Here is a 25,403-nt window from a genome sequence, read left to right on the forward strand (position 1 = left end):
AGCGTATTACTGGGCAAATGCATTACTGCCACCAGATGGAACCGAGGAGCGTAGGAAACTCCTATGCTCCTCAGCGCTATCTAGTGGTAAAGCCCTATTCATTTCAAAGCTGGAGGAGAAGAGCCTCTTCACAATTCAGGGTGTATTTTATGGCGCATTATGCAGAGAACCTCCTATGGCAAACTCTGCTACCTGCATTTTCTGAATAAGTCATAACATGTATAGTGCAGTTTTAAGTAAACACAGGGGGTCCAGTGCAGAAGGGTATTTTGTAATTCCTGTAAAGACATAGGGAGGTTATAGCTCTGCAATAGAGCAAAGACTGGTAGTATGGGAGGCAGGACAGGTAAGTATTACACACCGTGTTTCCCCGAAAATAAGACACTGGGCTCAAAAAAACACACGAGGTCTTATTTTCGGGGTAGGTTTTTTTTTTTTTTTTATGTACAACAATCCACACTTATTAATGTACAAAAATATGGTGATCAGGACAATCAGGGGTGTCGTACCTTTCCGAGAGCAATTTGCTAACCAATCGCTGGCCAGAATGAGCGAAGCGCACTTTCACTATCGATTCCTCACAGGCGGAGTGCATTTGGTATCACTCTGCCTGTGACAGGAGCCGGAGCTATAGAGGAAGCAACGGCTTATGCGGCTCTGCTCCCTCCAGTGCCCCCTCGCTTCCTCTAGCACTGGCTTTGTTGGCACCACTGATTCTCGACCGCGGCTCTTCAAGTTCCCCCTTTTGCCACCACGGGCCCTGGAAATGGTCACAACTAGGTCTTATTTTCAGGGTAGGTCTTATATTTTAGCAATTCCTAAAAATAGTACTAGGTTTTATTTTCGGGGTAGGTCTTATTTTGGGGGAAACAGGGTAGTTGACAATCGATAATACGAAATCACGTGCACTCCATACAGTGTACAGACCTTGGATGAGAGGTTGGTGCTTGAAGTGACAACACGGATGGTGCCATGTCAGATACAGTCCATAATAGAAGTCACCAGCACTTGATGATATGTGCAAGAAGTAAAGCACTTTTTATTAAATCATCACATGCATCAAACAGCCAATGTTTGGAGCCACGAGGGGTCCCTTCTTCTGGGCGACATAGTGTCACACGTTGACCCAAACATTGGCTGTTTGACGCATGTGACGATTTAATAAAAAGTGCTTTACTTCTTGCACATATCATCGAGTGCTGGTGACTTCTATTATGGGTTACATAGTTGACAGACACATGGCCATTAAGTTAAAGCTGAACTCTGGGCACAAAACCCTTCGTTTAAATATATCCTCAATAGTCACAAGGGATATAAAACCAGTTTGTGTGCACCAAATGCTGGTGCAAAGCTAGATATTGGCTTGTAAAAATAGCAGTGACATTATCGCTGTGCTGCAGCTGTGTGCAGAGAGCAGAGTTGTAGGAGGGACCCAGCAGGCCCCACCCACTATAGGCAGCCTGCAGAAAACTACAGGAAAGGGTGGAGACAAAACCAGTCACCCTGCACAGAGAGTGGGAGCAGCAGTGACTGGTCTTTATTACAGGAAGCTCCTGCACAGAGGCAAAGTTTCACATTGGATTACTGGACAGATCTGGAAGAAATACACAAAGTATGCCAAGATTCAAGTATGAATACACAGGACTCTTGTATTTAGACAGTATTTGCTTATCCTAGAGTACTAACAGCCCTTGTTTTTAAATGTTTTTGTTTAGGGGGGGACAGATATATGTAAATATTTATTTTTTTAAATGTTTGTAAAATTTTATTCTTTGTTATTTTTACTTAATATTCACAGAACTTTCACCCAAAAAAATTGGAAAATGTGTGTATCCTGTGTGAAATGGTGTGAATCATGTGTTAAAACCTTTTTACATAGGCCCTTTAGTGTTACTTGCTTCTTTTTTTTAACCTAAGACCACTAGCATCTTTGTTTTAGCAGAAATGTAGTATGCAAAAGGTTGCTTGAGTGTCAGGAAACCAGGGGTGTCACCTCCCCACAAGGTCAGCGGGCACGGCGCAGGGTACGGGTCTCCCTCCAGCCTGGCAGTACCATTGGCGCCCGGGTTGCTGGTGCGCATGCGCGAGTCGCTCGGCAGGTGCGCATGCGCAGTACGCAGGCTGCACGCGTATCCGCGGGAACGCGTGCATAGTGCGACTACACCCGTTTAGGCCTCAGGTGTGGGCCTTGCTGGGGGAGGTTCCCACACACACACCCATACCACCTCTCGCCTGCCATTGGCTCTCGGGGAGAGAAGCCTCCTAGTTGCCTCGGTGACAGGGGGTGGACTTACACCCTCTGGCTATAAAAACCTGGCCAGAGCTCTGGCTTGTTACTGAGTTATCTCATCCTGTGGTGTGATTACCTACCTCCCTATCCATGTGCCTTGCTTTGTTTCCTGACCCCCTTTATCTGGACCTCCTGTTGCCGACCTTTGACTGTCTTTCGCCCCTGAATCCTCGCTGCCTGCCTCGACTCAAACTTGACTTCTCTTTGGATTAACCCTTTTGTACCTCTGCTTTCGGACGCTTCAGGCCATTTCCTGCCAGTGGGTTCCACTCCATTCTTCTACCAAACCATTGGTACTCCTGACATTGAGTCAATAGAAATATAAAAATGACTAGGGATGCACCGATATATCGGTGACCGAAACATATTGGCCGAAAATCGCTCTTTTGGGAAATTGCTGAGACAAAAAGAAATTTGCAGATAATGACCCACCTCCCCTGCCCGCCCACAGTACAAGCTTTAAACACTGCCCACCAATGTGAAGACACCGCCACCTGCTGTGACTCTGCCCAGACCCCACCCCGACTGACCTGACTGTTCTATGGGAGCTGGCGAAAATCCTCCTGTTCTGTACCGTGCAGGCATTATCACTATTAATACCCAGGATGGCCACATTGAAGATGAGGGAGGGAGAGGGGCCTCTGGAGGGGGCTCAGACTTGGCAAGAATAGACAGCAGAGTTTTGCGTGTAGAGAGATCGGCCGGCACATGGACACATAGCTGTGAGGGGCTAAGTCAGAATTATCAAAGTTAGGCAGCAGGGCCTTATTGATTGCAGCGCAATCTCCTTTTTTTTCAGACCTACAGTTGGCAACTTACCCGCTACCCCCTTCCGTGTCCCATTCAACCGCCAGCAGTAGAAAATCAGCTGCAAAAATCTGCAGTGGCAGGAAGCAATAACCAACTTGCTGTTGGCTATTTTAAATTACAACAGCCAATTGCAGGTTGGCTATTGTACCCGCCCACTGCCTGCTGTCAATTAGCAGAGGAGCAGACCAGAAGGAGAAAGTCCTCCTTCAGGTCCGCTCCTCCGCTGATTGACAGCACCAGTTGCATTTCGAAATAGCCAATAGCAGGCTTGCAATTGCTTCCCACCACTGCGGATCAATCAGCAGAGGAGTGGACCTGAAGGAGAAAGTTCTCCTTCAGGGTGGTTCCTCTGATCCACCGTGGTTGGTTGCTTTGCTTACATTCAGCTCCCGGCGGCATAATCTTGCCGCCGGCAGCTGTCATTTACTTGGTTCCAGCCAGGACATGTGCTGCACTGCGGAGGTAACTCCACTCCCCCACATTCCCAAGACCCCCCCACCCCAATAACACATCACCCTCTCCCGCTGGCCGCTCCGCAGCCTCTGCACGCCCTGCTTCCCCGTGTACTATTTAATGGAGGTAAGAATGTACTGCAGTGACTAAAAACAATAAAACAATGGCATACCTGCAATTGGCTATTTCAAAATGCAATAGCCAATCGCAGGTTGGCTATTGTACCTCCCCCCCCCCACACACACACACTGCCTGCTGTCAATCAGCAGAGGAGCGACCTGAAGGAGAACTTTCTCTGTGCATCTCTAAAAATGACCAGATCATTAACAACTTCAGGACTGCTATATGTATATAAATGGCACGGTCCTGAAGTGATTATACCAAGATCACGGCTTCTGCAGCTGTGTGCAGCTAGGAAAGTGTACTAACCCCCTCTGCTTCCGGCTATCCCGGTGTCACGTACCTTAGGGGAGTCTGAGATGTCGAGGATGGCCTCTCTCACTTCTCTGGTCTTGGGGCACCTGAATGGGTACAGGAGCACCCGGCACAGAGGGGCAGGAGTGCCAGTAGTAGCTGAATCCGATGAGCAGGAGTAGCAGACAAGGATAGCAGGGTAGTCAGGACAGCCTGATGTCATCAACGTGCAGGCAACGTGGTACAGTGGATGAGGCAGGAGGATGGTCTGGAACAAGCCGAGGGTCAATCACTGGAGAGAAGCAGAAAGGTCAAAGCCAAGCCGGGTCAAGATAACAGGAACACTTCAGGAGCAGGATAGAAAACACAGGGAAGCTGACGATCTGACAGCAAAGCAGGTTTGTTAGTCACAGCCTTATATAGCCCAGAGGGCGCCTAAAACTCAAAGAACACGCCGGCGACACACACGCTTACGTAGAGACGCTGCACTTGATACAACTCTGTTAGCTGCGTTGAAAGAATCCTGGCTCCGACTCTGGCTTTCTGACACTCAAGCTCCGCTGTCCACCGTGGGGGCCTGGCACTGGCACAGCAGGTGTATGTGGCTTGTTTAAAAGGAGATGAGCACATTCCAGTGGCTTATCATCTCTCCATTTACTGTATTCAGAAGTGATGATGATTTAGTCACTTCCAGTTTCAGGCTACAATTGCTCCACTTACTATGACTGGAGAAGAAGCTGGTGAAGCACGATCTATGATTCATCAGCTTCTGTGGGGTCCCTAGTTTATATTAGTGGTCTAATAGACCCTGATGTCTCCATGAAGATGACCTCTGACTTCCTCTGTGCTATCACATAGGGGGATTAGTAGCCCCAATGGATTAACAACAACAAAATGAGTGCAAAAAAAAATAAAGTGACACAAAAAAATAAAATTTAAAGCCCCCGATATAGAGCCCCGCTATATACTGAGCTTTGGGTCACAGGAGAAGGTTAGTATATGTCCTCCCATGACCCTAAAGAGAACTATGGGATAAAAAGGTTACCCCATAGCTATCTTTTAAAGCCTACCACCAGCCAAAACATTTTTGTTAGTTTGGACAAAGTGAAGAATGGTTAGAACCCCTGTTTCTAGCTGAAGGATTTCCCCTAACCCCCTGTAAGGACAGAAAGTGACACTGACATAACCCCTTATGTGTTACAATTGTGATGTTGCTCGGATGTTTGGCTCATCTGTTTTTTGTGTTTCAGTAATCAGGTACTCATTTGCTATGTGATATAATAAATGAGGGGTCACTTACCTATATATACCGCTCTTTATTATTGCTGAATTGCAAAAAAAACTGTATATTTATTGATGTTTTTAATCTACAGAATACCTCCTATTCTTCTTGAGAAAGCATACAGCGAAACGCGTTGAGGAACTGGGTGACCCCCCAATTGGAGGAATCACTACATTTGAGAGTTTAGACTCCATGACAACATAGGGTTGTTTTGTGATACATGATTTCTTCCTCCTTTTTATCAGGGGACCCGGGAGGTATTAGCTGATATATGTTAGAAGTCAATATATATGGATCACAAGCAATTGTAACAGACATTTTTGTAAAACTTTTTAATGTTTTTTAACTTTGAAATAAAACTATTTAAACTTATCAATTGTGTGATGTTGTGCCTTAAAAACTAGGAATGCACTGATACTGATACTATTATCGGTATTGGTGCCAATACCAAGTATAAGGGCTAGTGCTCATACTCGCCCAAATGCTCCGATGCCTAGCCCGATACCCGAACTACCTGTATCAGGAAGCCGTGCAGCAAGTCATTACATGCTGCCCGGCTTCCTGATTGGCCAGGAAGCCGAGCAGCGTGTAATGACTCGCCACCTAGCTTCCTGATTGGTCGAGAAGCAATCCAATCAGGAAGCCAGGCGGGGAAGCATTATCACCCCCCCCCGGCTTTACGATAATAGTATCGGTATCGGTGCATCCCTAGTTTTTAAGGCACAAAATCACACAATTGATGAGTTTAAATAGTTTTATTCCAAAGTTAAAAACTGTGGAGAGGAAGCATGGAGACAGCTTCCCTGCTAATCGGGAAGCTGGGTGGCGAGTCTTTACAGCCTGCCTGGCTTCCCGGCTAATCAGGTAGTCAGGTGGTGAGTCATTACATGCCACCTAGCTTCCTTAATGGGACTTCCGGTATCGGTATTGGCGAGAACCGGGAAAAAAATATTGGTACTCTTAATCAATACCGAAAAAACGGTAGTGGTGCATCCCTATTAAAACCCTTTTTCCATTTTTGTTTATTAACGATTTTTGGGTGTGGCACCATTGGATAGAGGTATCACCATTGCACTATAATAATAAGAGAGTGAGGAAGGCTTCTGACAGTGTTTTTATTGGTATCTGACCAACTGATACCCACATCCCACAATTTTTTGTACAAGTGTCATGTGAACAGGATATTAGGAAAAAATTTCCCCAATAGAATTTTAACTCTTTTTTTAAAATTTATTTCAAATGACAGTTTAAAAAGTTAGGCTTTAAACAATTGGATCGATATGAGTATGGTCAGCATTAGGATGCCAAAATTGAACTAAGGTCACTCCGAGAACAAAGGGTGGAAGAGGATATGCCCCTTCTCACACCCGCTGTAATCCACCGCACCGCTGAGCTGAACCAATTTATTTGTGGTTGAACACTTTCTTTCTCCTTTCTCAATAAGAGGAGGAAAGGATTAACCCCATCAACCCTACCCTAATTTTTTACATCAAGCTGCAATTTATCTGTGTGCAACAAACAGCAGTTATGACAGATGGAAGCACTCATTACTGCCATCTTACATGGCTACATTCATACCTGATCATGGTCTCAGAATCTGCAATGTATTGCCAAACCTACTGTTCAAACTAACATGCCTAGTCCCACAAAGATAGTAATATGTGTGTGCAGGGGCATCCCTAGCATGTTTCACCACCTAAGGTGGCGGGGAGGGGGTGCTAGTAGCGAATGCTGGAAGTGTGGCCTCTGCATCATCTGGCAAACAGTGATGTCACTGGTTCTTAAGAGCTGAGTGGGATGCTAGCCAGTGCGTCCTAGGTTGCTAACAGCTGGGTGGGGAGATATGTATGTAAACAAGCTGTAAAATACCTGTTTCTCCTGCAAGAGAAGCTAACATAATGCAGCTTCCTGTGATGTGGCAACAATGCTGCACTGCTCCAGAAGTCAGAGCAGAGTTGCCACTCATGTAGACTGTGCCTGCTTGTACTATAGGATTACACAATGTTGCAGAGGGCATGGCTGTCAGTATTGTCACTGCTGATTCACAGGCCTGTAGATCATGAATCAGCACCTAATAACGCCTAGTCCTGCCCACTGCATTCTGGTTTGACAATACTGTCTCTGTTGCTGAAACCCTCCCACTGTGAGCTGCAGTGTCTGAGAGGGGGCATGTGAGATACAAATGAAGGAGGATTGGGCTCAGTCAGAAAAGGTAAAGGTAGTTTCTTGTTTAATTTATTAGGCTTGTGCATCACATAGCAACTGGACTTGGGACTTGTTTAGTTATACAGAAGCTTAAGTTCTAAAGAAGATAAGGAGCAATATGTGAAGTGCAGAATTCCACAATGGCCAGTCATCAATGTTTTACTCTAGACTTGCAAAAAAGTGAAATCTGGTTGCAACTGGACTTTGCACATCATCATTACTCTTTCCACTACTTTTAAGCTTATGCTATATCAGCAGTAATCTGTGTGATGCTCAAGTCCCTGTTCACACCCAAGTGTTCTGTGAACGTGCACAAAACTGCACCCCATGCGCACGCTTTAACGCTTGTTCATGGAATGCGTAAAAAACATGCAATGTGCTTGTGGTGCCATTATATGTTAATAGCACCCCGAATGTGGCCATGCAAATGCGTTTTTCCCCGCTGGTGAACACGCATTAAAATGCACATAAACGTGTAGGGAAAAAACACAGGACACATGTAGCCGATTCTGCTAAATGGATAACCTTCTCACGTTTGTCGCGTGTGCGGCACCCATTTACATCAATAGGAATATGCGGCAAACATGGGAAACAAACGGCTGCAAACGCACAGGTATGCGCGTCACCATGATGTGCATTCCTGCCATGCAAAAGTGTGAACAGGGACTTAAGGAGTTTTCATTAGTCATCTAAAGTGGAATCCTGCTTTAGTGTGAAGTAGAAAAAAGGAACATCTTTACCGTACTACCTCTGCAAGCTGTAGACAATATCGGGTAGTATCAATGCAGTCAATATTTGGTGGAGTGACACAGACATACTATGGTAGTATACCATTGTTAATAACCTGGAGATGTCTTTATAGTAGTGTAGCCCCTATCACCTTTTGTGAGGTGCCTACTAGAAATTTAGTGATTGCTAGGGCTGTAGTCAGTCTGGCTGGATTATAGTTGGCATTTATCTGGTTAATTCCAGGTGTCTGGCATTGACTATACCAGCTGAGTGGAGTGTGACTCTGCTGTATTGTGGGGCAGCCAATGAGGGACACTGTGAGTGTACTGTATGTACAGTTCAGCACCTAATCACTGGGTTTCTCTCAACCAGTGTTGCATGCTGGGATATGATACATATACTGGAGGGAATTGCCATGTGCCTAGTCTAGTTCGGGACCAGCCATGGATTACTCCAGGTTGGGGTGCTGTCCAGCCTGCTAACCCCCGCCCCTCCCCCCCCAGACTAGGCCTGAGGCCCGTGGGTGGGCAGATGCTGGAGTGCGGGAAGAGTTGTTTCACTAGGCCTCAAGGATGGAGGAGGCCTGTGCTGTTGTCAGAGGAGGAGAACCAGGGAAGATGATGGCTACTGGAGGTGCCTGGAACCTAGAGGACCTCAGGAGTAAGTCTGGTGTCTCTCCTGCTGAGCATTTGTGTTCATTCTCTGTTCATCTGCTACTCAAATTACTATTTGCTGTACCACAATGGATTTACACTGAGATTCTAAAAAGGTCTGGTGAGTGTGCCTGTAATTGGTGAGGGTGCTCTCCGCACACCTTTCAGCAGTCCCGGCCAGTAGAGATAGGGTGCTTGCAGTAACTCAAAGCATAAGTGTGTTTCCAGCCTAAATTCAGAGCTGTCTAGTGCACACTTCCTGTGTTATCTCAAAAAGCCTAATTAATCCTTCCCAGTTCTTATCTTGAGACTACTGAACAATTAGCCTTTATGTTGTGAAAAATAGGATAGGGTGATGTTTTGAGTAGTTTAGCCAACTGGGTAGGGCTGACATCACTAACTCCACAAATATGCTGTGTGTTGTCAGCCCATAATAGGAATTAGGAGCTGAGATCAACTGATGTTGGTATTTTTCTGTAAAACTGGGGAAATGTGCATGAACTGTAATAATATAGTGCATATGGATTATTTTAAATGATAAATTTACATTATAAATTATATTAATAGAACAGTGGTTCTCTATAGATGCAGCTTTCTGTAGATTTTCTTTTACATAGCAAGAGTAGTACTCTTTAAATAGTAACATCGGTACATTATCAATATCTATTGTTTGGCAGTGTATGGACTTATGAAACAAAGATGGCCAAACAAATAATTACAGCAATAACTATCAATCATTATACCTGTGAATCATTTTGTTCTTAAAATAGATTATCGCAAATAACAAGAAAGAAATGCATATATTGATCATTATTAATACAATTTCCCAGAATACATTTAAATAGGCCTCTAGCAAATATTCCGTGTGTTTAAAACACTGATCATTAGAAGTGAATCCCTGTGTATATTCCAGAAACTCCCCCGCCCCCCCCAACTTTCTGTCTTTCAGTTTCATGCTCCATGTCCCTTCCATGGTGACATCCTAGTTCCCCTCCTCTTTCACGCTCCCTGCTCCTCTCTCAAGCTCTTTAGATTATTAACTTCCTGAGCAACACAAACCAGTTCTACAACTTTCTGTCTGGCAGGCTCATCCAAAGCTCACAGATGATAGAGAGACAACAGGCAGGAAGGACAGCTGATCACTTTATTTGAGTGCTTCAATGGGCCAGCAAGTGGACTTGGATGGTGAGCCAGTGTCTGCCTGAATAGAAGCATCTAGCAGACATGAATGCCATGGCAATTGCAGTAAACAACACGCAGACATAAGATCCTCATTACCGTTTTAATCAGGCATTGTATCTGCCAATGTTCAGTTTTGTTTGTTTCCTGTGGTTTACTGTAATTATAAGGCAGTGCTTTTCTGTGTGCCTCCATGATGTTGTACAGAGAGAGACTCAAGTGGTGTCTCCCCCTGATGCCTTTACCCAAGCTAGAAGACTAGTTAGCCGTGCCACAACATGGTCACCTCATTTACCACTTAGGGTGACTCCTTGGTACTTGCCAGGTGAAAGTGCCCTTCTAACTCCACCACAAATGTCCCAACTGCAGACAGCCATGAAAGAAGTGACCAAGACCATCGGCAGCATGTTATCAGGTGAGACACTGACTAAAGTACAATACAAGAATAATTGTAGGATAGAAATTCTCAGCCCCTGAATTTACAGAACATCAGATGATAATGAGTCTGCTTCTTTTAAGATGTTGGTAATTAACACCTTAAAAAACATGAATTAGCTTTTACCAGAATGTTAAGAAACATGCCCCATTGGTAGCCACTGAGGATTAAAGCTGAGCTGTATGAAGTTCTTTATTCATTTCTAAAAAGAAAATTCACCCTAGTTTAATAATATGACGAGAAGTCCACTATATTTAGCAGGTTCCATTGTTACCCTTTCCTACAGTAAGTAGGTATATCAACAGCCCTATATAATTTGTTATCTATCTGGCTCAAGGTCATTCTCTTGTGTGCAGCTTCCCGGAAAGATATAAAACTGTAAAACATACATACATATGCATATTTTTAGACAATGTAGATAATTCCATAGCAATGCACATTTGCCACCCATGTATGAGTTATCAGTAAAACAGCATACATACATACATACATACATACGCATATTTTTAGACAATGTAGATAATTCCATAGCAATGCACATTTGCCACCCATGTATGAGTTATCAGTATAACAGCATGCATACATACATACATACATACATATTTTTAGACAATGTAGATAATTCCATAGCAATGCACATTTGCCACCCATGTATGAGTTATCAGTATAACAGCATGCATACATACATACATACATACATATTTTTAGACAATGTAGATAATTCCATAGCAATGCACATTTGCCACCCATGCATGAGTTATCAGTATAACAGCATACATATGTATATGTTTAGACAATGTAGATAATTCCATAGAGATGCACATTTGGAGGGAGAGAGAGAAAAATACACTTTTAAAGAAATGTTTGTATCTTGCAGTCTCTAGACGGGAAGGACCATTACTCCTCAATCGTGATATGAACAGATATTGTCGCTCTGTCTGGGGCGATCCCTCGCTTCTCAACTATAAAAGGTGAGTCAAAAGTTTCTGCTCTTTTATTCTGCTGATTTTGTCAGAAAATGAATTGCCATTCCTACTAACAACTGAAAATATAAACATAAATACTATACACAGAACCCAAGTTATCATTAGGCACTGTAGACATGTGCCTATAGGTGGCAGAAGCAATGAGTGATCTTTTCCTTGTATCTTTATTAGCAATACTTTTTTTTAATCAGCACAAATAATCGCCCCATATAAGTTTACTTACTGATTATTGTAATATTTTGAGCCTGGTTAGGACCAGCAAAACAAGCAACTGTTTTTAGTGATATCAACAGAGGGGAGTAGAGTGTCACAAGTTGTGTGTGCCTACAGGCACGAAAAAACTATTTTCAACTGCTTGCCTTAAAAAATTTTGTGTTTCCCATAAAGAAAATCATATTTGCTTTTATTTTTTATTATGGTCTAGATCCCTGGTACCTAATTTACAGCCCACCCATCCATGTTCCGGGCTGAGCCCACCACCTGTGGGGTTCCGGGTGCTGGGATGCTCTTTGCGTTACCGCACCCAATACTGAATTAAAGCCAGTACTGTCAGATGGAGTGATTGATCTCTGTCTGACAGAGTAGAAGTACAGTCCTGGCCATATGGGGAGGGGGGGTTAAAAAACCCTGCCACTGACCACCAATATGTGTTGGGGGGGGTGGGGGAAGGGATTATTTATCACTGCCACTGACTACCAGTGTATGTGTGGGGTTAACAGCAGTGCTGTTGAAGACCAATGTAGGCAGGAGGGGGTAATTAATCCTGTCACTCACCACCAATGTGGGGTTAAGGGCTAATAGCAGTGACTATGGCCACCAAAGAAGAAGGATTTGAATAGCACTGCTACTTAGCACTAATGAAGGGGGGTTTAAATAGCACTGCCACTGACTACCAATAGGGGGGTTCTTATTGCAGTCACTGACACCAATGCTGGGGGTTATTATCACAGTCATTGGCACCAATGCTGATGGTATTATTGCAGTCACTAACACCAATGCTGGGGGTTATTATTGCAGTCACTGGCACCAATGCTTTGGGTTACTATTGCGGATACTGCCAGTAAAGCTAGGGGCTATTACTGTGGCGAATGACAATTGCAGGGGGATAGTATTGCAGCCACTGACATCAATGGTGGGAGATATTACTGTTTTTACTGACACAAGTGCTGGGGGTAACTATTGCAGACATTGACACCAAAGCTGGGAGTTACTCTTAGTGCCACTGACACCAAGGAAGGGGCTTATTCTACTCCCACTTTCACTTCAGAGTGTATTGCTTTAAAAAATACAGCAGGATTAACATTTCCAGGCATTGTGGTTCATTACAGCCCATTCATTTTAAATTGGCTGCTTAACTTGATGCAATGCATCAATGTATGAAAAACAGCCACCATTGTGCGGCTTTCTGGAAGAGTTAGGGACTGCATGGGTGACCTGCTACAATTTTCAAGCTGACCATCACTGGTCTAGACTAATAACAGCTGACATAGGATCTGTTCTTATAGGCAACGATTCAGCATTATTTTTATATACATGAAACCCTGATAACCAGTATGTTCCATGCAATGTACTATTTCTGATTGTGTATGTTTCTCCCTCAGGTGTGGATCTCCAGACAACTCTTACCATGGAGAAAGATGTCTAGATGTCTTGGTATGAGAGTTGGAGTGTTGATAACACTGACACTATCAGTTCATAGTGCATGTTTTAATATATCTATGTTTCTAGATACCAGATTCCCATCTCTATGGATATGAAGTGTGGCCAATGAATGGGACAGAACCAATTCATAGAACACTAGATGGGGCTGGTGTTCCTGATACAGACTTCTTGCTATATGTGAGGGTGGCCCAGACAAAAAAATGTGCCTTACAGGTAAGAAATACAAAAAAGTATGGTTCTTCACTCTAAATTTAAATCTTGCAGTGTCATGCCACATCACTAAACATTATGATCTCCGAAGAGGGTGGGGTATTCTATATGAGTGCCATATTCCTGGTGGAGAGCCTCATGCAGTTGTTATGTCCCTTGCATGGACTCAGTAAGCCAGCCTTATATCTGCTTTAAATTTACAAGAGAAACATTAAAGGATATATATGCCCAAAAACTACAAAGAAATATGTATTTCCATAAGTTCTATCCCACCCCTAATAACCATATTGATCTAGAAGTTTGGAAACATACTTATTGAAGATGCCCACTTGCATTGTACTTCCTCAATGCGTTGACACAATTTCACTCAGCACTGTGAATTGGCATGTCCTTGTGTCACACAATGTAACATCATCATTGCTTGCTGGAAGCAATGCATGATGGGCTATGTAGTCTTGAAAAATTGAGATTGCATCACGTCAAGCAGCAGGATAAGTGATGCGAAGCACACTGGGAATCCAGGAAGTTGATGAAAGTGATGGGCAGACAGAAGTCAGCACTCACTATATAAAAGGTATTTTTTTTCAAGCAAGCATTGATTGCAATATTAAAAACAACTCTAATATGTATTCCTATCACAATGCTGATGTTATAACAGGATAGTGTATGCTGGGACTTTACAAAATTTTGACTGGACTTATGCAGGCCTGGGGACTCATGCACATAGATGTGGTGACCAGAAACATTGAGAAATGTAAAGATCTGTTGACTTTCATTGTCCAGCATCTGTAAAAAAAAAAAAAAAATCTAATAGTTTTAGATGAAATGGCCCTTTAAAAACCTCCACATGGGTTTATTACTATAATAGCATTGTTTTGCAAGAAAGTTAGATTTGTGTCTGGTATTAAAAATCCACTTTTTTCAGATCTATTATAAACTACCAACAAATATGTTTAGGTAAATAATTGAAAAATCATATTCAGAATAATTCATTCTAATGAGAGACAACACAACATCTGGGAACCTGCACTAACTTACTGGTTTTCATAAATAACTGCGCACCAATGAGATGGCAAATAATGATAGTGGCTCAGGGACTTGGAGACCTTCAACCAAGCAATTCCCCTACCTAAATTATGTTGTAGAAAAATGTGAATACATCCATGGTAACCATGGAACATTTTATACACGTAGCTCCCTCTAGAGTGTATCTGTAGTTATGTTTCAACACATGTCTGATCAGTCTGGCTTGAGTTCAACATAATCCTGTTCTGTTGCCTATTTTTATATGGTACATAATTGAAACCTAGTTTGCCCCTGTTTTGTAAGTGGGGTACATTTCAGAAGCTCTGACGATATAAATTCTAGTTTGTAGTAAAGCATGTTATTTTGGTGTTGTATTTTTCAGCCCATCGTTATTGCCTACGCATCGTACTGTCAGCTGGACCACGCAGGTCGTCCTATTGCTGGGGTCATTGTGTTCTGCCCAAAGCGTCTTAGAGAAGTAGTAAACCAGCATCCTCACATTGTACAGGTATGACAGCTACAGCCCATCACTTTTTCAAAATGTTCTCAGTAAGTTTCCGATGAGCACAGTTTGTCACATAAGCCCCTACTCCAAAAAATGATATGTCTCTGTAAAGTCTTTCAGAAACCTAGCTACTTCATGTCTCTAACTACCAAGCCCAGATACAGAAATGGTAGGTCTGGGTAAAATAAATTAAAAAAACATTTTTTAGTACATGTCTGCAACACGATAATTTCCTCATGTTTTATTCCTTTAATAATGTACAGAAAAATACCTGTTGATCTGCCAGAAATCTAGTGAGCTCCTTACTTCTTGTTTGAGCTAACAACACAGTGCCCGTGGCATTAAAATTCCAAGAGTATGTGTCAGCCCTGCCTGAGTTCTCCCCTGTTGAACTACAGAACTACTTCCCCCTGCTTTATCTACATAACACAAGGGCTGATAACACTGCATGGGATTGCAATGCAGAAGGGGCACTGTGTTGCCAGTTTAATATAGGAAGTTAGGAGGATATCTGGTAGATCAACATAATGTATTTTTTCTACTTGCAGAGTTTTTCCAAAGACAAAACAATGGGAAAAGTGCGTGTATTGAAGAGGGGAATTTAATATGTTTTTTTCTTTTTTTACCCAGATATACTATTGAAAATGTAGATACTGGGAATAGCTCCCCAGTAGCTGGCAACAAGTCAGTGCTAAGTAGGACTAAACCAGGTTAAAAAAAAAAAATTAAGCTTCCTTGATCCTACATGAGCTGTGCCGTTAATCAGCATGATGTATGTACGATGGAGGATTGTATGGTAGCTGTTTTCCAATTACAAGGAAAATAGGTAACATGTTAACTGATGATATTAGGTGACTTTGATTGTTGCTCACTTCAAAACGCTCATTAATTATTCTGGCATTTCTCACTTAGGTCACTTCAAAGCCAAATGTAATACATTTATCATGCAAAATAAGCAGCATAATTACTGGTCGTTGTGACAACTTATGTTGGTTTTACTGTTTTTATGTGTTTTTGCCTTCCATGCCTTCTAAATCTTGCTGTGTTTCCCACACCAGGTGTCCCTACATGAGATCCTTCATGCGCTGGGATTCTCTAGCAGCCTCTTTGAGAAATGGATAGACTGCAGTTTTTCAGAATATGGTAATAATGATACTCATTTATGTTCCATTCAGCCTTAAAGAGAACTATGGGACGTTTTTTGGCATTAGTTTTCTTTTGGGTCACAGGAGGACATTTACAAATGCCTTCCTGTGACCCAAAGCTCAACATATAGCAGGCTATTGCCGGTTGCATGCTGACAGCTCAGAGCCGCACTGCAGCCAGGAAAGATCCTGACAATATTGTTGGGATCCACCCCACTACCTGATTGACAGCTGGCTCTGCCTCTCTAGAGCCGGAGCGATTTGTGCCCGCCCCCTCCCCTGTCTGTCCCTCCAGTCAGCACTGGAGGAATAGAGAGAGGGAAGGGGGAATCCCTGCAGGGAGTAATGACTGACAGCCACCACTCTCTGCAGGGAGAAGACCATGAGCTGAGCAATCAGCGGTTTGTGATCGCTCAGTTCCCAATCAATAGCTTCAGTGCCACATGTCAGCTCTACCTATGGGAATCTGTGCATTTCACTCTCCCTAATGTTTCCTTAAGGGGTATTTCCACTTTTGCAGTTAAATTTGAGGAACTCCCACTATATCTTTGTTATGAGATCCCATTCACACAGCATATAAAAAATAATAATAATAATAAATATGCACTTTTTTTTTTACACACAAATTATATATAAAATCCTGCTCAGGTGCTTCCGGTAACAATGCTAACAACCTGGAAATAAAGGACCTCCCCTGCGGAACAATACGCATGGCGAAATTCAACATACCTAATAACGACTGCAACTCCCTCCTGGAACACACTGTAGACACCACCAGTAAGTGCAAAGCATCCCTGATCCTAACCAGCTTTTCCAGTGGCAAGCTTGCTTGCATGGCACTTGTATCCAGGATGATGCCCAGAAACGTCAGTACCCTCAGAGGCCCTTCAACCTTGTGGCTAGCCACCGGGACGTTCAGCACCTTGAACATATCCAACAAGCCACCGAGGTCCCCAGGTACCCTCTCTGGTGACTCAATCAGCAGGAAGTCATCCAGATAATGCAAGACCCTTTGACAACCTACCTGATGTTCTAAAATCCAGTGAAGAGTTTGTGCGAACGTGTCAAATAACCATGGGCTACTCTTTGACCCGAAGGTCAGTTTGACAGCAAAATAATATAGCTCCCTCCATTTCACCCCATGCCATTGCCATAATGACTGCTTGATAGGCAACAGTTTGAATGCGTCCGAGATATCTGCTTTAGACAGCCAAGCCCCCATGCCCGCCTCGATGATGTACTGTATCGCCTCATCCACCGAGGAATATTTAAGGGAAAATTCCTCCGATGGAATCAATGAATTTAAACTCGGGATATGTAAAGAATGCGGAGCTGACAAATCATAAATCAATCGATATTTATTGGAGAATTTGCCACATACCAGGCCAATGGGGTTGACCCTCCATGATGAAAAAGTGCCGAACCCCCCGATGTGGGGAACACTACTGAATCGTGAACCGCTAGCCCGGCATATGGCAACGTGCTGTACCTGTGAACTAGATGCAAGCCTGTGGCCACCCCCAGTGACAGTACCACCCACCCCTACTAACTATCCGTCAGTAACTTGTCCTGTGGCTACACAGTGATTTACTTTAGCTCAGCCACCAACTGACTGACTGGAGTAATAGTAGGTCGCACAGCAGCCAGACTGGTGAGCCAATGCTGGAGAAGCAGAGAGAGCTGAGAGGAGGTGTGGGTTGTTGCTGAAAGCCTGGATTAAGGGTAACTGGAGGTGTGAAAAGAGATGGGAAGACAGACTGGGCTTCTGTAATGTAACAATTTCCTGTTTGTTGTCACAGTTTAGCACTATGTGACAGATACCAGTTGCTGCTTGTTTAGTGGACATTTATTTTAATCTCCTTCAAGCCTGTCTCCACACCCTAAAACTCAAAAAACTAAATTTTGGCATCACCCCCAATTTGAGCTCCACTGTTACTACCTACAGTGACCAGTGGCATACGAAGTGCTCCACTTCTGCAGAGTCTCAGGCTCATGGAGTTCTGAAGATCATAGATTTAAATATAATATTCAAATACTCTCATTTTGCTGCATTTTTATATGTACTGGACAGCGCAGAAAATTGCAAAAGGCATTTTAACCAGAAAGCACTTTTGGTCTTATACAATAATGTGTTCTAAGAACTGAAGCCACAGTATTTGCCCACAGCCACCAATCAGATTCAGACTTTTAGGGCTAGTCTGATGTTGATTGGTAGCTGAAGAGAAATAACTCCAGTTTTTAGTAAAAATACACTGAGCAGCCAGATTATTATGACCACCCCATCAATACTGTGTTGGGCCACGAGATGACTCCACGAGATGACTTTGTTGGGCCGCCTCGTGACTCCACGAGATGTTGAAAGGTGATGCGAGGAAGCTGACACTGCACTGTTGCCCTTCTGTTGTCTTGTACCAGTCTTGCCACTCTCCGTTCTGCCCTAACATTGACTTGTCGCTGACGGCCACAATTCGCACATTCAGACCCACGAATTCTGCTGTTTTGCTGATACTCGCTCCATGGCTCGCGCCAACAATCATCCCACGTTCAAAGGCTGTTAAATTGCATTGTTTACCCAAATCTTCAGAACAAAATCAGTTCTACTGTCGTGGTAAACAACCTGCTTCCCTATTTATAATGGTCTGGCCCTCTAGCAACTTCGGCGCTGTTTGATCTAATACATTGGCTGAGGTTTACAAGCAATGCTTAGGATATTGGATGATTGCTAACATGTAACAGATTGTTTAAGTACTATTTTTTCTTTTTTTAAGGCGATCTTTGCTCCTCACGATCCCGCGTGACAAACATAGATGAAAATGGTCAGCGCCGCATTTATACTCCAACTGTAATGCAGAAAATGGGGGAACACCTAGGTGTAGGCAGCACTGGGGCTCCCCTTGAGAATCAGGTGAGAAAAAAAGGGTATCGCATCTAAATCATAATATTAAAATACAGATGCTGTTATTTGCAGCATCTGCAAGCAGCTAAACCAAGGGCCTCATAAACTACTTTCTACAGACTTGGAAGATTATAGTTCACACGTTTAAATACCATAAGAACACAAATAAAATATATGAGAAACATTATTTATAATTTTTAGGCGCATACTATGGAACCTACAAAACACTTAAACATTCTACACCAGTGGGATCATAACCAACAGAGCCAGCAGAAATATGTACAGGCTACACAAATAAACGCCAGTCTTTAGTAGGGAAGACTGTTGTTCTACTGACCTGGAACAACAGTGCAGATCAGAAGTACTGACTTCACTCTGGCTGTACTTGTTGTTATATAGAGTGTATTTCCACTTTGCACCCAAATTGGGATAACACCTAATTTATATTTGTTACATGTTCCCATTCGCATAGCATTATCTAAAAAAAGGTTTTAAAATTATTATTGCATTTATTTAAATTGATTTTACTTGGGTTAGGGTTTCTTGGCTTCTTAAGGGTTATCATTTTTTACTTGCTTCAACTTTTTGTAATGTTAGGAGGGGCTGTGAGGGGTTTGTTAACCCTGTCTGTACTGTGCTGGCTCATTTCATTAGAATTCGTAAAGTAGATTTGAACACAGCCTATCCTAACAAAGGCTTGAAGGATTACAACCCTGGTTTCTGCATTGTATGTTCATGAAAATTAAGATAATGAGAGAAACACAATCCTCAGTCCAAGTCTTTATATAATGACAGGTCACTACAAAGGGGCTGAAAAAACACTCGATTCAGCCATGTTGCCTGCGGCAACAAAACTTCTAAACAGTAATAAATATTTTTTTTAAGAATATTTTTCTTTATGCTGTGTGAATGGGAACAGGCAACAAACATATAGTGGGGTTTTATCTAGGGATGCACCTATACCGTTTTTTTGTTATCGAGTATGAGTACCGGTATTTATCTTTTTCGGTACTCGCTGACTTCCCGGCCAATCAGGAAGCTGGGAGCTGACTTCCCGGCCAATCAGGAAGCTGGGCGGTGTGTCATTACCTGCCGCCGGGCTTCTTGATTGCCCGGGAAGCCGGCTCTATGGAGGAAATATCCCTCTGACCAGAAGTTCCGGTATTGGGGGTAAATATCGGAGCATTTGGCGAGTGCGAGTACTTGCCCAAATACTCTGTATTGGCACCGATCCAGATAATACTGTAGTATCAGTATTGGTGCATCCCTAGTTTTATCCAATTAGACTACAAACGTGGAAAGGGAGCGAGATCAGTGTTCAGTGGGCATTTCGGAAAGCTAGGACCACAGGAGAGACAAGTGTATGAGAACCCTGGTCCAACTATGTGTTGGTCCAACTGGTTTTCTATGTGCTGGAAGCACAGGGCTTTAATCTGTGCTGCAGCAGGTAGCTGATTACAAAAAAAAAAAGAGGCGTATTTTTTATTGTATATGCAGCCTGACTATGCTACAGTAATAAATTAAAAGGGTTCAATTGGGCTTTAATAAGAACAATGATGGACTAGTACTAAATTGTCATACTTTATGCATCTTTGTATATTTTTTACCCAGGCAAATAAAACCATTTACAACTGACCTCTAAAGTTCCATTTATTTCTACAGGAAAAATCAGCTTCCTCCCACTGGGAATCAAGAATCATGCAGGGATCAATTTTGACGGCCTCTATCAACCCTCCACACCTCACATTCCTGGACCCTATCACACTGGCAGCCTTCCAAGATATGGGGTGGTATAAGGTGAATTCAAGCATTAGTCATCAGCTTCTGTGGGGAAAAGGTGAGATTGTAAGGTGTAGAGTTGATTTGCTTCCAGCCATGTACTATATGATGATAATCTATGAATTGTGTTATAGGTGCTGGGAATTCTTTTGGCCTTCCTTCCACATGCCACAAAGCATCTGAATTTTTCTGCAAAAATAAGAGGTGACTGCTACTAATCATAGTATTGTTTCCTAATTTGCTATTAAAGTTGAACTACAAACATTTTTGTTTTTAATTTTGGTTAGCATGGAGAAGGGTTACAACCACTGTCTTTATCCACGTCTTTCCTAGCGATTAGTCAGGGCCGCTTTACCCAATGGGCAAAGTGGGCAACTGCCCAGGGCCCACTGTCACATTTAGGGCTCACATCCACTGCTTTCACTCAGTTCCTTGTGGCCACGCACATCGCCTGCCTGAGCTGCCTCCTGTCAGATCACTATGGCCATCCACAGTGCAATCTCTGGTTCTAATGACAGAGCGGGAGCCGAGCTGAAGAGAAGGAGACGGGGAGATGGCAAATGTGTGAGGAAGATCCATGAAAGACGCTCCGAACCTCAGCAGAGGAACTTCTGCCTTACTGTGTGTGGCCCTTAAGTTAGTGAGTGACCCTGCATGCTGCTGATTGTATATGGCACTGAGGCTGAGCAATCATTTATATGGGAATACATTATCATATAAAATAAACGATTGCTCAGTCATATACAATCACTAGAAATTCTAGTGATTGTATATGACGGAACAATTATTTATTTTATATGACAATACAAGTTTCTATTCCTTACATTGCTGAGCAATATAAATAGTAACCTGTAGGGATTCACCAACACCGATACTGGGCATTTTCACAAGTATTCCTACTTGTGAATATACCCCGATACCAAAAACTGATACACACTGATAGGGCACTTTAATTTTTCAAATTGAAATGGCTGCCTTAGGTCCTACACTTGCTGGGGACCTTGCGGCAGCCTTCTGGGAAATCTCCTTCTAGAAGACCCTCCGCACCCCTGCTGAGACCCTCCACACCGCTGCTGAGACCCTCCACACCGCTGCTGAGACCCTCCGCACCCCTCCTGAGACTTTCCTCACCCCTCCTGAGACCCTCTGCCCCAGACATCAGGCCGGAACCCCGGTACAGAGCAGCAGCACAGAGTATGTAGTAAATTCATATGCTGTTATTCTGCATTGCTCTATATTGTATTGTAATACTGTAATACTGCTATTGAGCTGCAATCTTTATTTTCACAGATAAAAAAAAAAGCCTTTTGGAGACCCACTGCCCGAGACATCAGGCTTGGGGGTGGACAATATACAATTTTTGGCCCAGGGCCCACCAATGCCTTGAATAGGCCCTGTGATTTTTGCCATCTAAATAGGAAGTTAGGGATAATTTGTCCCATGGGGCCACAGACAATAATAAACACACTTTTTTAAACAGGAAGGAAGGGTTACACTCTTTATAACGTTTTTGTTTCCCATTTTTCCTGCCCAAATGTTTGGTGCTACCAGGACAAGAATTATAAAACAAATCTTCCCAGCAAGAACACAGACAGCAATAATAAAAAAAAAACTACTAACAGAACTCCTAACTCTTCCATACTCTATACAGAATAAAAAAAAAAAGACTTGGCTGCAGTTCTGCTTTAACATGCAGTTATAACAATTGTATCTCATTAGTGACATTGGCTGCCACCATTTGCATCTGGACAAGGCTAACTGCTCCACTGACACATTCCTGGATGGATGTTATATTTATAAGCCACTCCCACAAGGGGTAAGTTTTAACATATAAAACTCTTGAGACAATGTACTGCTATGGGCTACAAATTTTTTTTTTTAATTTTGGCAGGGTGAATGCTGGCTGGAGAATGGCAGTGAAGGAACAGAAGAAATTTACCATCACCAGAGTCGTTGCTTCTTTTCAAACCTCACAAGGTTTCCAGAGGTAGCTATTTCCAATTTCGGGCAACATGCTGCTTTTTTGCACAACCCAATATATTGCCTTATGTCTAAGGAGCAACACTGACTAGGCAAGTCGTGTATAAGCAACAAAAAGACCCACTTATTACAAAGCCATATTTTTAGCCATTTTTCGGCTAGATAGAGATGTCCAGTGCATGGTCTCAGTGACTCAATTACCACAAGCCATACTAATTTTCTGCATTATTGATGTTTATCTAGTTTAAATTTCCTGAACATGTGTATTAGACAGGGGGCAGTGAGCAGTCCTACACAAATACCAAATTCAATGGAAAGGCCCCATTAAAATGGAACTATTAGTAACTGTAAATGCCTTAAATGTGACCATATTATGCAAAATTAAAAAGTCTATCTTTTATACGGGGGGAGGGCACTGAGGGGCAATCCATTATACGGGGGAGGGGGCAATCCATTATACGAGGGGGAGACGCACAGATAAACATTGATAATGTGTATACAATGTCGTGCAGAGAGGAGGTGTTTACCATAATGCGCTACTATGCACAGCACTGGTCTTTATCCAAGTTCGCTGTCTTCCGCCTCTTGATTGGCTGGGACTATTTAGCTCCTGCGCTTGCAATTGGGAATTACTGTTTCAGGACAGAACCATGCTGAGACTATGCACTGAGTTGCGCTTTGTGGCTCAGTGTACACAAATGCTGACTTAAGCTGGCCATACACCTTACAACCATCGCATGGTTGCAAGGTAATTAAAATCTCGTACGATCTGCCCATCTTGGACAGGCAGATCGTACTTGCGATCATCGCAAGCCCTCCCTGCTAAGGGGAGGGCTTGCGATGATTATAATGCTGAGCGGGCAGTGTGTGCTTGCGCACACCAGCCCGTTCGGTATTTGTCCTCCGAGTACGCCACTAACCCGCCGAAAGTTTCCAAGCCTGCTTGGAAGACAAAAGACGTACGACCGTACAGTAGAAACGGTTGCACGCCTTCCATACACCTGTCGATTATCGTACAATAATCGGCAGGTGTATGGGCACCTTTACAGAGTCTCTTCTGACATAAAAATCCTATCTTTCAGCATTTTTTCCCTTCTACTTTAAGTTGACCATACACTGCTCATGTAGTGCTGACTTGGATGAAATTCGAGCAGTGTGGGGCCCTGCCATCACCAAATTTGATTATTTAATCCACTTTCGTCCATGGAGCTTGGGGGATAATTGTCTCCAGGGGATCTAATCTGTATGAGAACTTGATGGCTTTTTTCGCTAGCAAGTCACAGGGTAGGAAACAACAATAGGCCTGAGCTGATGGTGAAGAATCTTTATATTGGCTGTATCAAGATACCTGTGAACATAACCAAATATACAATTGATACTAGGTAATTATCAGGATTTACAGTCCATAAGCAGCAAATACCTGTGTTACACTAACACACTCTTTAGCATGCGGACATCTGATGCTAGTTTGCTTTGATGCCTTATATGTTTTTCTTGTACCTTGCTCAGGCACCGAAGCATGAAAAGGTGAAAGGCCGCTGCTATCTTCATCGCTGCCTTGGTCCAAACACATTTCACATCAAGGTTCAAGGATCAGAATGGACAGACTGCCCCGCTGGAGAGTGGATAAATGTAATTTTATTTTTACCTTTGAATATAACTACATTCAACTGAATACTAAAGCCAGCCACACACCCATCACTGTTTTCTTGTTTCAGTGAATACAGTTTAGGTGGAATTGGCTAAGCATACTGTATTCATTTAGCAAATGAAAAAGCTGTAATTGAATGCTGTGACATTGAGCTGTGTGGTCCTGCCATGGCACAAATATGTGCTTTTCCTGCCAGTGTGAAAGGGACAAGGGTTCCACCACTGAGCTACACATTACCACATTTCTCATTCGTGTTGGAAACTCTGGAATGTTGCATGTAGCTTTGTCAGCAAAGTAATCAGAAGGCATGCTCATCCGACAGCACAGCGGCAGGTTCGTTTGCAAACATGTAGATATATTTATCTTTTAAACACTTGGGGGTCTATTTAAACATAATTTCACATAAGATTTATGCAGCATTCACCCGAGATTGACACATTTTTCTACTTGGATTCAATTGGATATATGTGTGAATCTTGAGTGAAAGTTGTGTGAAAACATTTATAAATGGACCCCTTTGTGTTCAAATTCAAACTGCACCAAAACTGGTAATTGCTTTGAAAAGAGCTGAGAAGAGTTAGAGTGGGGGTCAGCAACAGGTCAATCATGGCCATGTGATAGGCAGATTGCAACTATACCCACTGACTCTCGGACCGCTAAGCAGAGCCGAGGGAATTCCTAGGCTCCTCCTTGGCTCTGATGCCAAGGGGAGACCTAGGAGGACTTCACTCTGTTGAGCGCTGCTGCATCGAATGTCTGTTATGTTTAGTTTCACAAAGGGAAGGGGGAATTTGTGCTCTGGTACTGATCCCTGCACTCTGTGTTACTCACCCGTGACCCCTGAACTCTGCATTGCTTATTGCTGCCCCTGTATTATTTACAACTAACCTCTGCATTAATTATTACTAACCCTTGCGCTCTTAGTTACTTATTACCGACCCCTGCACGGTATGTTACTTACTCAAGACCTCTGATACTTACTCCTATGCCATGCACTCTGCATTACTACTGCTCCTTGAACTCTGTTACTCACCCCTGTCCTCTGCACTCTGCGTTACTTACTAATGACCTCTGCATACAAACATTCTATATATCTATTATATATCTATTAT

General features: G+C 43.0%; 1 protein-coding gene across 1 annotated transcript in view; it reads left to right on the forward strand.

Annotated features, from left to right (window-relative positions):
- Positions 1-9,901: 9,901 nt before the first annotated feature.
- LOC108786741 (leishmanolysin-like) overlaps positions 9,902-25,403 on the forward strand; it is a 16,979-nt gene continuing 1,477 nt past the window's right edge. The window contains exons 1-12 of the mRNA XM_018556098.1: positions 9,902-10,430; positions 11,329-11,422; positions 13,039-13,090; positions 13,166-13,312; positions 14,718-14,843; positions 15,899-15,983; positions 18,754-18,890; positions 20,544-20,718; positions 20,795-20,864; positions 22,380-22,476; positions 22,552-22,647; positions 24,150-24,272. Of these exons, the coding sequence (XP_018411600.1) occupies positions 10,142-10,430; positions 11,329-11,422; positions 13,039-13,090; positions 13,166-13,312; positions 14,718-14,843; positions 15,899-15,983; positions 18,754-18,890; positions 20,544-20,718; positions 20,795-20,864; positions 22,380-22,476; positions 22,552-22,647; positions 24,150-24,272 (1,491 nt within the window). The 5' untranslated portion in view covers positions 9,902-10,141. The remainder of the gene's footprint in view (positions 10,431-11,328; positions 11,423-13,038; positions 13,091-13,165; positions 13,313-14,717; positions 14,844-15,898; positions 15,984-18,753; positions 18,891-20,543; positions 20,719-20,794; positions 20,865-22,379; positions 22,477-22,551; positions 22,648-24,149; positions 24,273-25,403) is intronic.

This window comes from Nanorana parkeri, unplaced genomic scaffold (genome assembly GCF_000935625.1).
Source record: "Nanorana parkeri isolate BGI_ZX_2015 unplaced genomic scaffold, ASM93562v1 scaffold225, whole genome shotgun sequence".
Taxonomy (NCBI): Eukaryota; Metazoa; Chordata; class Amphibia; order Anura; family Dicroglossidae; genus Nanorana; species Nanorana parkeri.